Source organism: Felis catus, chromosome B1 (assembly GCF_018350175.1).
Source record: "Felis catus isolate Fca126 chromosome B1, F.catus_Fca126_mat1.0, whole genome shotgun sequence".
In the NCBI taxonomy this organism is placed as follows: Eukaryota; Metazoa; Chordata; class Mammalia; order Carnivora; family Felidae; genus Felis; species Felis catus.
Window position 1 is genome coordinate 123294229 of NC_058371.1, and position 14138 is coordinate 123308366.

Below are 14138 nucleotides of genomic sequence, written 5' to 3' on the forward strand. Positions count from 1 at the left end.
GCAGCAGTCTTTGGAGTTGTCACTGGCCTGAAGGAACAGGCTGCTTTTCAGCTCCTCTAGGGGATGCCGCAGTTTCTTCCAGCATTCCTCTACTACCATCTGTGGCTCTGCTGGACGTGTTAGTCTGTGCCGTTTTTCTATGCTGTTCTGCTAGGTATTATAGCATTTGTGTCTGCAGCCAGATCCAAAGCCTTTGCATGGTCTGACTGCCTTATTCCCTTTTGTGTTACACTCAGGAGTGCCAAATCAGTGTATACTCTATGTATTACAGAGATTGGTGGGATAGCTCTTCCCATTTTTATTCATATCTCTGTTCCTTCTAGTACTGACAAAGATCTGGGCTTGAGAATTATGGATCGGCTGGAAAGCATACTTATGACTGTAATAATAGTAATAATATCATCTTACTTTGATTTAGTGCTTTATAGTGTTATAGCTTCATAGCGTGTTAAAGCTGAACATCCATAGTGAAGATGGGAAATCTTTGGATGGTCTGACTGCCTTATTCCCTTTTGTGTTATATTCAGGAGTGCCAAAGCAATATATACTTTCTATATATGTATGTATGTATGTACTCTGTATGTATACTCTCTTCTATTTGTGTTGTAATTCATTAGAAGGGATCTATGCATTAATAATCTAAGTACATTGAGATCAGAATATTTCTTGTGGAAATAAGGATTAATCCTTTTTTATTTATACAACCAGTTTTTCCAGACTTCATTGGATTGTGAATACTAAAGAGAGTCACAGCTTTGCTAATAGCTCAAATATAAGTATGTTGTCTCCTCCTAATGATGGTAGAGGTCCTCTAGCCTTCTGCAAACTTCTCCTTTCCCGGTGTTTCTGGGAGTCCTCAGGAGGCTGTCTGGACCATGCTCCCTGACAAGTCTATTTCCACGGAGACGGCTGCTGTTCCACCAGGCTCTTCAGTCTCTTGCCAGATGGTGCTCTCTGCTGGGCGTTTTGATCACAGCTAAAGTGCGTGATGAGCTGGGGTGAGGTTGGGGGGATAATGTTCTTCTGTCTTTGTGTTATACTGTGTTAGAGGGGTCTAAAAGTATCACTCAGTTTTACCAGTGTTTAATGAAAGAGGTCTTTTAGATTTTTATCATAGCCTCTTTGTACCCCACAGGACACTTGCATAAATCCAGTGGGGACTGTTAGGTGGTGAATTCAGTCAACAGAAAATATTCAGTATTTAGCATTGCTACTCTTTTGACAGTATGAATTTCTTACTGGGTGAGAGTCATTATGATTAGTTACTTCCTATAGGATTTGTTTTCACATTTGCCTTCTGGTTGGTTTGCCCATTCAGTTCACCAGACATTTCAAGACATGTCTGAATCCTACTTAGAAATAATTATTAATTCTGTTTCTTTACCCTTGGCTCCAACATCCTCTACTACCCCCAAGCAAGGAACAGACAAGGGAAATCAAGCAAGGGAAACCTGTAGAGAAACTGTAGTTCAATTTCTCTTTGTGATTGCATCTATAAAAAGAATCAGCAAAAGTCCCATTTCACTTTATAGAAGCATCAAAATTCTGTCAGAGATTGTCTTGGCCCCTATTTTTTAATTCTTGAAGATCTGGTGGGTGTGGAAGGGACAGTTTAGTTTTATTGTGTTTGTATTATACAGCATGTGAGGGTTAGTGATTAATGGTAAGTCCTAGGGAGTAAAAGGCATTTTGACATAGTAGGGAATTTTAGTGCTGTACCAGGTTCTTTTTGGATTTTGTTGTGGTGTCCTGAAGCTTTCTGGAGTGGTGCCTCTGTAAATAGAAAGTGTGTCCTCCTTGGAGGCAATGGCTGTGCTTCCAATTTATTTTCAACCATGTATGCCAAGAATAGAGTGGATGTTAACATTGTCTTTCATCACTTCACGTAATGGCCCTGGCACAAATCTCAAAGGGTGCAAGGAATTTTGAGAACTGCTCCCACCACCCGAGTCCATCCTTATCTCTAGTTTCTGTCTCTTTGGGATCATCAAAAGCCTCAGAGGAGGTTCTTTTCATATACAATAAGTTCCTTTTCTAGTTATAGTCTCTGCTGTGCTATATTTCCCAGAAATTCATTGAAGTTTTGACATGTGAATAACACTTTCTCTTAGTTTCTAGCATTGATAATTTGTGTCTATTTTATGCACTCCTTTTGAAGTTTTAGTAGGAGTTGGGCAGATGTGGGGTTTGATTCACCATTTTGAACTGGAATTACACTTTCCATCACTAATAGTGCTATTTATTTCACTAATGATTATTTATGATAATTGACAGAGGTTGGTCTCACTATTCTAGAAGAGTAATAGTCACGTAGAAGGGGTGACACAGTTTTATGCAGTTAACCTACAAGTTTATTATGGGGATTTAATTTTTTTATGTGTGTATAAGTTAGAGTATTTATCCAAGCTTATTTTAAAGCTATGTTTTTACAAATATGAATTAAAAAATAGAGTTTACCTTTTACCATTGGTTAAAAATGATTTAAAAAATTCTTAAGTGATTGCTCAACTTAGAATATATTAGGTCAACAAAAAAGAATTTCTGTAAGAGAGATTACTGTTCTTATGTTATATTTTATTATTGTATTAATTTCTAATGAAAGCAGGTCCTTTAACTTCTCTGAAGTGAACTTTTAAGGGTCATGCTTAATTTTGACATTTATTGGGGCACCTGGTAGCTCACTCGGTTAAGCGTCCGACTTCGGCTCAGGTCCTGATCTCCCATTCTTGAGTTCAAGCCCTCTGTAGGGCTCTGTGCTGACAGCTCAGAGCCTGGAGCCTGCTTCAGATTCTGTGTCTCCCTCTCTCTGACCCTCCCCTGCTATGCTCTGTCTCTCTCTGTGTCTCAAAAAAAAAAATAAAAACATTTAAAAAATAAAAAAAATAAAAGTGGCTGTTCATCAGCTTGATTTTAAAAAATTGACATTATAGGGGATGCAAAGGAAACATGATGGTTGATTTCTCATATCACAAATAATTTCTGTAGTGTTAAAGAACTGATTTGGACCTCAAGCATTGTGAAAATGAACCAGGGGTAGTGTTTAATTTGTTTGTCATGTATTTGTTACTTTATGAAAAGTTTACATGAATAGATTATAGTTTTAAATACCAGGTAATTAGAAGTTCTCTAATATCTGTGATATTTGAATTTGAATTTACTTTCTTGAAATTAATTTCTATTTAATTAAGATCGTTTTTAACAGACTTTCTATTCCCTAAATCATACAGTTCTGCCCCATCCTCACTTTGTTAAACAATGAGAAGCTCATCTTTATTGCCCTTAATGTTTTAGATTGCTTCCTGCACTGCCAAGACAAAGCTGTTCATATTGATTGAAGATATACTAAAGCTAGACATACTTTTCCCCTAGAGTCTTGGCTGAGTCAGGAGTGGGATGGGGCACAGCGGCAATAACTTAGGTTGAAGGAGACTTTAGCATTTGTTAGTGGAACCCCCTTGACTAAGGCTGTCCTTGTTTTAGATTTAGACCCAAATAAAATGAAACATTGTTTCACAACTCTTTTAAACTATGTCTCATGTTCACCTTTTTAAATTTTTTTTAAGGATTTTTCCAATGCAACTTTGAAATATAAGGGGATACGTTTTGGCAACTCTTTGGGAAGACTCCAGTTTCCTATGAAGTCAGGGCCTGGTCCTGGGCAGTATGATATAGTCCAGTAAGTAAAAGAAATATGCTTTTAATGTAGTTCTTGACTGGAAAGTATTCTAATAATTTAGGACAGGCTGTTATGAAAGGACAAATCAGTATGAAAAACTCCAAGAAGTATTATATTTTGGAATAGGCTATATGAAAACTATTGCTTTTTTTGCGAGCCAGATCCTGTGTTACCTGCTTTACATGTATTCCCTCATTTAATCATTGCAAGTCTCTGTGTAGTCACTATTGTTATACATATTTATCACTGAAAAATGCAAGGGTCAAAAAAGAAATAACATTTAAGATCATGAGGCTGTTAAGTGACAGAGCTAGACTTTAACTGAGGTCTGTTTGTAATTGTATAGCCCATGTGTCTGAGTACTAAAATATACACAGAAGATCAGAGAAAATATAAAAGAAGATGACTCAGTATTTATCTTGTCCCTGGCTCTGGTGTCCATTCTTCTGACTAAATGATAGATTTATAAACCATTCTCATTGGAGGTGGGGGGTGGCAGGGTCATAGCCATAGCATCAGATTGAAAGTTATATTTATGAAGTTTAAGAAATGTGTTTCCGGACAAATAACTCTATCTTTATTCTCTCCTCCTACAGTAAGGCCTTAGACATGTGTACATGGAAGGGAAAATTGAGAAACAATACTATGTTGTTCTCAGAACCTGTCACCTGCTTTCATCGTTAAAAATTTTAAACAGGATCCAGCTTATCTGCCTGATTCTTTCTCTAATACAATGAGTTTTCTTCTAAGAAGTCCCACAGTGATTACCTATCTAATTAGTTTCCTACACAGATTTAGACTCATCTATATGCCAGTGGTGGATGTAGCTTAGGCTCTCTTGCTTGGACTCCCTTGCTAATGTTCATTCATTGAACAAACATTGTTTGAATTCTTGCTATGTGCTAGTACTAAACATAGTAACTGAGAATTAAAAGAATAAAACATGGTTCTTGTTTGGGGGAATTTATACCTGTTTTCTTTTCTTTTTCATTTTTTTCACTCTCCTAATATAGGAGGTACATCTTGTACTTTTATTCTTTTAGTAGTTACATGAGAACTTTAATATGTACATTTAGCTTAATGGGGTCTAAACTTAATATCTTTGTCATTCTTCCAAACAAAACAAAGTCTGTGAAATGGTTTTACTAACTGTGCTCATCCCCTTGACATATGCTTTTGTTATTCAGTATCCTAATCTTGTCTTTTTTCTTCCATTTTGGCTGATTTGCTTATCTGTCTGTCTGTTTAATCTGTCTGTCTGCCTGCTTGCCTTGCCTACCTTCTCATCAGTTTTATTGAGGTTTAATTAACATGAAGCAAAATTAACTTTTCAAAGGTATGTGTTCCCTGATGATTGCTTTCTTTCCATTTCACTACACTTCTGACTAAATACTTCAGGCATAACCAGGACTCCATCTAACCGTGTTGCTCTGATTTTGCTTGGTAGTTTTTCCTAAGTTTCTTTTGTTTCTTGAATTATCGCCCACTCCCATTCTAATTACTGGCTTTGTAATGTTACTTTCTCTTTGAGCTTTTTTTATTTCCTGCATTCCTTCTTCCATTTGCATTTTTCACTTTTGCTTGTAGGAATGTACTCATACAGATTGCATTCCAGACTGCTTCAGTTATGTCACCATTTCCATAATTTGTCTGCTCTTTGGTGTTGCTGCCTTCACTGTACCTTTTAGTTGGAATTGTCTTGGTTCCTTCTGGTAACTGACATTTCTACCCTTTTTTAACTTTTTTTTTTTTTTTTTTACTTTTTTGCTTTATTGATCAAGTGAGAATTGTTCTGGGAGATCTGATATAGTATAAAAGTGGAGATACTTGGTCATTGAATTGTAAATGGAAAAACAAACTCCTAGGTCTCTTTTTGGGAAAGACGCCAACCTAAATGATATGTGATCTTCCTGATCTCCCAAATATAAATTTGATTATCCATACAACTATTTGAGGTTTTGAAAACAAGTTAATTTGTTGAATTTCATGTGAAAAGAATCAACAAAGTGAGCATTTACCAGTGAACTGAGATGTTAAATGTATATTTAAATCATAGCAATGTCAAAGAAAATAATTGCAAATATGTGACTTAAACATTTGTTTTTATGTTTTTCTATTAATCTGTTTTTGAAAATGCTTATGTTCAGTATAGTTCATTAGAAATGTTTAATATGAGGTTTTTTGGATGTTCTGTTTAAGAAATGGAGAAAACAGTATAGTCAGTATAGCCTATTAAATAATAATTCTTGTAATAATAATAGCTAATGGCTACTGTGTACTTATGGGCCATGTATGGCATTAAACACTTCACCTATATTATCCACTTTAATCATTACAATCTTGAGAATTGGTTGTTACTATTTCCAATTAGGTGAAGAATCTACTTTGAAGATTTAGAGAAGTAAGATGATTTGTGTAAGGTCACATAGCTAATAGATAACAATGCTAGGATTCACATCAGGATGTCTGATTCTGAAGCTTGTGGGCTCCTAATCACTGTTTACTTAGTTTCTTATTCTTTCTTGAGGTTGTGGTTTCAGAGAAAAATCTTCAGAGAAAAATAAAGCTTTCTCTTTTGTTTTCAAAGGTCTTTATGCCTTTTGTGTGTGTGTGTGTGTGTGTGTGTGTGTGTGTGTGTGTGTGTGTGCTATAAATAGCATAGAACTTTACCCTCTCATTTTAGGTGAGATATCAGGGGATTTGAAATTTGAAAGATGTTTTCTGTTAAATAGAATTCACAGGAAAAAATTTTTGGTAACTTTTTATTTAAGCTCTGGATAAAAATGAGCAAACAAACCCTAAACCAAACAAACCTCTGGACATAAATCCTACATCCTATTTTTTTATTTGGAGTAATTATTAGTATAGGTTTATTATAATGCTCTGAATTGGAAAATGCAGAACTAACCAACATAACCAGATTATCTTTTTTTTTTTTTTTTTTTTTTTGAGAGAGAGAGAGAGAATGAGCAGGGGAGGGCTAGAGAAAAGAGAGAATCTCTCCAGGGCTCCATCTCACAACCCTGAGATCATGACCTGAGCTGAAATCAGGAGTTGGACACCCAACTGACTGAGCCACCCAGGCACCCCAATACCCAGATAATCTTATTGCTGCATATGATTTTTAAAAAATTGTTTTTAATGTTTATTTATTTTTGAGAGAGAGAGAGAGAGAGAGAGAGAGAGAGGCGTGAGAGAGAGAGAGGCGTGAGTAGGAGACGGGCAGAGAGAGAGGGAGGAGACACAGAATCCAAAGTAGGCTCCAGGCTCTGAACTGTCAGCACAGAGCCTGACTCAGGGCTTGAACTCACGAACCATGAGATCATGACCTGAGCCAAAGTCAGTCGCTTAACTGACTGAACCACCCAGGCTCCCCCTACGTTTTTTAAAAATGTTTATTTTATTTTTTGAGAGAGAGTGAGAGAGAAAGGGGGAGGGACACAGAGAGAGAGGGACAGGCGATCTGAAGCGGGTTCTGTGCTGGCAGCAGAGAGCCTGATGCAGGACTTGAACTCATGAACTGCAAGGTCATAATCTGAGTTGAAATTGGGCGCTTAACTGACTGAGCCACCCAGGCTCCTCATTATTGCATACGTTTTAAGCAGGAAACAGTGTAAAAGTATTCTCTTTGCTTAAGTAAATAATTATGTATTTGAAATTGGGAATTCCTCAATTTCTTTCTGACTTTTCTAAAGGAAAAAGACACCTCATTATGAAAATATTAATATCAAGAAAGATCAACAGCAAAATCATTGCTCATATCTCCCACGATTTTATGAAGTAATAATACAGCAGGAGGAAAAAAAGGTAAGTTGAAACGTAGCTAGTTCATCTACTTTCTATGTTTTAACATCATTGACTCTGATAATTACAAGGTTAGAGTAGTCTTTGGATTTATCATGCCTGGTAGTTAGTTGTTATTCAGTGAATATTGCTGAAGGAACTATACTTAAAATCTCCAAGTGATTACCATCTCTGCTTGATCACCTCTTGTGATAAAGAACTCACTAGCCCTAAGGTTTATTGTTTCACTAGTGGACAACTCTGTTTCTTACAATTTCCTTCTTAAACTGACCTAAACTTGCCTGCTTTCTGCCTACTTTTTCTCCCTCTTCCTATGCTTTCTTTTTAGTCTTTTTCTAGTAAGGATAAAAGTTCTAACTACTTTTGACTATTCTTACTATTTAACTTCATGATAGTTTATTTTCCTTTGAAGTTGTCTAGGGATCTTCTTAAAGTAGTTTGTAAGTCTCCTCTCTGTCTGTCTCTCTTTTTAATCTGATACTAGAACTAAGCATAATATTCTTGGTATGGTCTGATTTGTACATGGGATTTTCATCCTCCTTCTGGATAGTATATATTTATTAATATAAAACCCAAAATTCCATTAATTTTTTTTTGTAGCTATGCTTCAGTTTACTTATTTAGAAATTGTAGGCAAATAAAGCCCTGGAACTTTTTTTTTCCTCTTCAGTATATTTTTTATATTTAAACATAAAAACTTGAATGATGGACTATTACATAGACATAAAAAAGGATGAGATCTTGCTATTTGCAGCAACCTGGTTGGACGTAGAGAATATTCTACCAAGTGAAATAAATCAGACTGAGAAAGAGAAATATTGTGTGATTTCACTCATATGTGAAGTTTAAAAGAACAGAACAAGTGGATAGACAAATAAGCAGAAAGCAGAATCAGACCTATAAATGTGTAGAACAAACTGATGGTTGCCAGAGGAAAGGAGTGGAGGGGGTTGACAGGGAGTGGGAGAGACAGGTTTATAGTTATGGAATGAATAAGTCATGAGAATAAAGGGGACAGAAAGGGAGTATAGTTAGTGATATTGTAATAGTGTTATATGGTGACACATGGTAGCTACACTTGTAGCAAGCATAGCGTAATGTATCGAGCAATTGAATCACTATGGTGTACATCTGAAACTAATGTAACATTATGTATTAACTATACTCAAGTAAAAAATTAAAAAAAAACTTTGAAGAGTATAGAATAAAAATTTTTAAATGAACCCATTTAGAGTAAGGATAAATAAATGATTCACAGCTGAAAAATCAATAGCTATTTCAATAAGAATTTCCTCTGCATTTGATTTCCTTGGTCTTCCCCTGAATATCAATCAGCAATGAAAAGTATTGTTTCTAGAAATGAAAAGACACGATAATAGAATAATATAATTGTTTTTATAGGATTACAATTATAAGTCTCAAACAGGATAAAAAGTGTATAATTTGGAATCATGAGAGATAATGGTCTGTAGTTTTCTATATTTGTAATTTTTTTTCTGGTTTTGGTATTAGGGTTATGGTGGTTTCATAGAATGAGAGGAAGTATTCCCTCTGCTTCTATCCTCTGAAAGAGTTTGTAGAGAATTGATCTAAGTTTTTCCTTTAATGTTTGGTAAAATTCACCAGTGAATCCATCTGGGCTTGATGCTTTCTTTTTTTAGGAAGGTTATTAATTATGGATTCAATTTTTAAAATAGATATACGCCTATTCAGATCATCTGTTTTTTCTTGTGTGAGTTTGAAAGCTTGAGTCTTTTCAAGGAATTGGTCCATTTTATCAGGCTTATCAAATGTATGAGCATAGAGTTCATAATGTTCCTTTATTCTTTTAATGTTTGTGAGATCTGTAGTGATGTTCTTTCCTTCATTTCTGATATCAGTAATTTGTGCCCTCTCTCTTTTTTTCTTAGTTTGTCTGGCTAGAGACTTATAGATTTGATTGATATTTTTAAAGACCAACTTTTGTTTTCATTATTTTTCATTTATTTTTAATATTATTGATTTCTGCTCTGATTGTACTTATTTCTTTCCTTTTACCTACTTTCAGTTTAATTTGTTTGTTTAAGTTTTCCTAAGATGGGAACTTAGATTTCCATATATGCTTTCATTGCTATTAATGATGTCAATTATATCTAGTTTATTGATATTGATGATATTATTGATTGCAACTATGTCCTTATTGATTTTATGCCTGCCTGAGAAAGGGGTGTTGAAGTCTTGAACTGTGATATTTGTATTTGCAGATCTATTGGTTTTTGCCCCATTTAGTTTGCTGCATTGTTGTTAGACACATACATGTTAAAAATTGTCTTCTTGGAGAAGTGGCCTCTTTATAATTATGTAATGATCTTCTTTAGCCCTGATAACCTTCCTTGCTTTGAAATCTGTACTGTCTGAAATTACACCTAGTCATGCTTTCCTTTGATTAGTGTTAGCATGGTGTGTTTTTCTCCATTTGCTTTTAATTTATAGATATAGATATAGATATAGATATATAATATCTGTCTTTTAATTGGTAAATTTAGACCATTGACATTCAAGGATCTTTGATATAGTTGGATTAATATCTACCACTGTTTTCTATTTGATGCCCTTGTTTTTTGCTCCTATTTTTCTCATTCATTCTTTTTCTGCCTTTTGTGGTTCTCATCTCTTCTTGCCTTCTGTTTTCTTTATTCATTAGAGCCCTTAGCCTGGTAATCCTACTTGTTTTAAGTTTCACATCTGATGATGGTACTCTTCCTGCCATGTCTGGCTCTGATGCTTGCCCTGTTTCTTCTAATTTTTTTTATATTTGTTGTAATTTATTCTTAAAAACTAGATGTCTTAGTCTGTTTGGGTTGCTATAATAGAATATCACAGATAGGGTAGCTTATAAATAAGAGAAATTTATTCCTTATAGCTCTGGGAGTCTGGGAAGTCCCAAGATGAAGGTGGCAACAGATTCAGTTCTGTTGAGAGCTCACTTATGGTTCATAGGTCATCTTTTTGCTGTGTCTTTACATGGTGGAACGGGCAAGGGAGCTATCTTGGGTGACTTTGCTGTTGTTATTGTTGTTCAAATAAGGACACTAACCTCATTTATCAGAGCTCTGTGCTCATGAGTTAATCACTTCCCAAAGGTGCCACCTCCAAATAACATCACATAGGGGATTAGGTTTAACATGAATTTTGGGGGGATACAAAAATTCTATCTGTATAACTTGACATGATGTATTAGGCAAAGAAACTAAATATGACTTTAGTATGTAAATAGTATTTAGTATTTAGTATTGTAAATTGTAAATTTAGTATTGTAAATATGACTTTAGTAATGTGGTGGTAAGGTATGGGGGAGGGGAAGAGTTTTTAGTTCTGTGATTAGCTCTTAGTATTTAGTGAGCCCATGCCTCTGCACTGGACTGAATTTCACAAGTCTTTCTCAGTTTTTTTCCCCCTCTTAGATGGGTTAGAATGGCTAGTGTGGGTTTGAGTTAGGTATTTCCTTTATCTTGTGTGGAAGGCTAGAGGTGACTGGAGTTGTGCATTTCCATTCTGTAGGTCAATTATGTGCTGATAATGCGCCAGCAAGTTGGGCTCTGGTTAGTTTGATTTTCCAGAGAGCTTATCTTGTTAAGAAAAACAGAATGTTCTGGTATATTTCAAAATGCTGCTTTTCCCTCTTCCCCTGCCAGATGCACAAAGGGGTTTTTCTCCAGTATTTACTGTGAGAACCTAGTTGAGTTCCTGAAAGTAAACCAGATTGTGGGGTCCTCCCCTATGACTTGGCCCATGGTGTTTTTACCTCTCAGATTTGTCTTCACTGGGCCTCCAGCAATTCTTCAATTACAGTTTAGGTATTCCTATACAGAGCAAATCTCTGCTCTGGTAAGCTGTGACTCCCTGTATTTGCTTGTCTGTCTCTCCGATCTTGTGGGCAGTGGTTTGCCCTTTGTTTTTTGCTCTTTCATGGATCTAAGAAGAATTTGAGTTTACATTCTGTTCAGGTTTCTACTTGTTGTTAGGGAGGAATGATGATATCCAAGTTCTTATGTGCAGAAATGGAAACTGGAATACAGGAAATTAGTTTTCTTTTTTTTTTTTAAACCAGAACATTTATTGTATGGTTAATCACTGAAATCCTTAAGATGAACTGGATGGTGCATCAGTTGCCTTTTTGGGTTTAGGTGTTGTTTCTTCACGAAATCCATGCCTTAATCTGTGGTATACAATTTCTAGAGGCCTCATTAGATCAGTCCCAGTGGTATTTCACCTTTTAGCCTTGGCACTCCAGTTATTCTCTCTTCTGCTTGGCAGGATAGCTACATTTGCCATAGGTCAACTTCTGAAGATGTGGTAGGGCTGAGAGCCATAGTAGTGACATAATGTGTGGTTCTTATTATGATGCTTTCCAAATGATGACGTCCCTTTTGTCATCTTGTTTTTGTGGTTGAGACCAAAGAGAGGAAATGAGTTTTTTAAACATAAAATATTTTCTGGAAGTCACATCAAGAAGATGGTGAACTAGGAGTCCCGACACTCATTCCGCTCCCCTCCGCCCCCCAAAAGAAACAAACTATAAACAACTACATACTGATGAAAATAGCTATGGGAGAGCTTAGAGTACAATGAAGAAGCTACATAAACCCTTAGGAGCTCAAACTCAGGATGGCCACATAGAAAAGTATAAGAGGCATTTTATCTGCTTCACACCATCCCTCAGTCCACCATAGTTTGATGCCAAGAAGGATCTCAGTGGTGTAACTTGCTACCATGTGTGAAGACAGCAGGAGGACCCTTGCAGCCCTTGTTACCACTATGGATATCTGAAACTTTTGCTACTGAGGATCCCTGCAGTCTTCACTGATGCTTAACCCAGCAGATGGAGCTGTCTGGAGTCCATCCCATTGTGCCTCCATTGGAGAAGGAGACACCAGGGCTGGAGCTGCCATTCATGTCTCATAACCATGTACAAACCCAAGACCCTGACTGGACCCAGCTCTAGGAGGATCCCTTTGGCCATGACTTCCTCCTGTGGGGAAAAGGAGAACAGGGGAATTGCAGCGGCTTTTGACAGTGACGACCCAGTAGCCTTCGGTGCTGCCACAGAACCCTGTGGTTTTTGACCATGTTGACCTCAGGTGTCCTAGCTTCATAGAGTGTATACTGCTGCACCCTCCCTGAAGTCAAAACCTCCTTGGTGGTTCCCCTTTCCTTTGGAGTTAGAGCCATTGTGCCCTACTCAGCTGGTGGCCTGACAATAACTCATAGGTCTTTTCCCACTGAAGATAGTCCATAAAATCTAGAAGAGGTGACTGCTCCCTCAAATGTGCAGACATCAATGCAAGGCTATAAGAAACACATAAAAAAATCAAGGAAACAGGGCACCACTAAAAGAACACTGTAATTATAGTAACTGGCTCCGAAGAAAGGGAGATCTGTCAATAAATTCAAAATTATTGTATTAAGAAAGCTCATTTAGCTACAGGAGAACAAAGACAACTCAGTGAAATCAAGATAAAAATTGAAGAAAATATGAAGTTTAACAGAGAAAGAAATCACAAAAGATAACCAGACAAATTCTGGAGCTAAAGAATACAGTGAATAAAATGAAAAAATGCAATAAAGAGCTTCAATAATAGACTCAATCATGCGAAGAGAGAATCTGTCAACTCAAAGAAAGTTCATTTGAAATTATCCAGTCAAAGGAAAGGAAAAGTAAAAGAATGAAAAAGAGTGAGGAAATCTTACAGGCTCTATAGGACATCATGTGAGAATCAATATATGCACTTTGGGAATCTCAGTAGGAGAAGAGAGAAAAAGGGGCAGAAAGAAATAATGGCTGAAAACTTCCCAAATCTTTGGAAGGACATGGTCATTAGCATTCATGCAGCTCAAAAGTCTTGAAATAGGATCAACCCAAAGGAGATTACACTGAGACACATTATACTTAAATTATGAAAAGTCAACAGCAAAAGACGGAATTTTTAATGCAGTAAGAGAAAACTGATTCATCACATATTAGACTCCTCTCCTCCAAACTGTTCCCTAAGAATATAAGTTTATTTTTCAGTAGAAACCTTGAGGCCAGTTGAGAGTGAGAGGTTATATTCAAAGTGCTAAGGGAAAAAAACACAGCCAAATAAGAATATTATACCCAGAAACATTCCTTAAAAATAGGGAGATAATGTATTTCCCAGACAAACAATAACTAAGAGAATTTGTCACCCTTAGACCTACTTCATAAGATATGCTTAAGGGATTTCTTAAAACTGAAAACATGCTAAACAGCAGCATGAAAATATAGGACAACATAAATTCCATAGATAAAGGTACATACATAAACACATACAGATTACTATAGTAGTAAAGATAGTATGTAAATTTCTTGAATTCTAAAAATATATATATTTTTAGCTAAAAATATATATTAAATTTTTTTTTTTTGAGAGAGAGAGACAGAGACAGAGTTTGAGCCAGGGAGGGGCAGAGAGAGAGACAGAATCCGAAGTAGGTTCTAGGTTCTGAGTTATCAGCACTGAACCTGACACGGGGCTTTAATCCACAAACTGCAAGATCATGACCTGAGCTGAAGTTGGGCACCCAACTGACTGAGCCAGCCAAGCGTCCTGATAAATATATTTTTTAATGGCACACAATTTAAAAAGAAGCAAAATGT

At 36.2% G+C, this 14138-nt stretch overlaps 1 protein-coding gene and 1 pseudogene across 4 annotated transcripts in view; one reads left to right on the top strand and one right to left on the bottom strand.

Moving 5' to 3' along the window:
* The window catches only part of STPG2 (sperm tail PG-rich repeat containing 2), a 635506-nt gene that overhangs the window by 27299 nt on the left and 594069 nt on the right, over positions 1–14138 (top strand). For 3 of the 4 annotated variants that reach the window (XM_045056062.1, XM_045056064.1, XM_045056063.1), the window contains 2 exons: positions 3564–3676; positions 7372–7483. The exons of the other annotated variant lie outside the window; for it this stretch is intronic. In XM_045056062.1, the coding sequence (XP_044911997.1) occupies positions 3564–3676; positions 7372–7483 (225 nt within the window). The remainder of the gene's footprint in view (positions 1–3563; positions 3677–7371; positions 7484–14138) is intronic. 4 annotated transcript variants of the gene reach the window in all.
* LOC101081134 lies at positions 11560–11896 on the bottom strand (annotated as a pseudogene).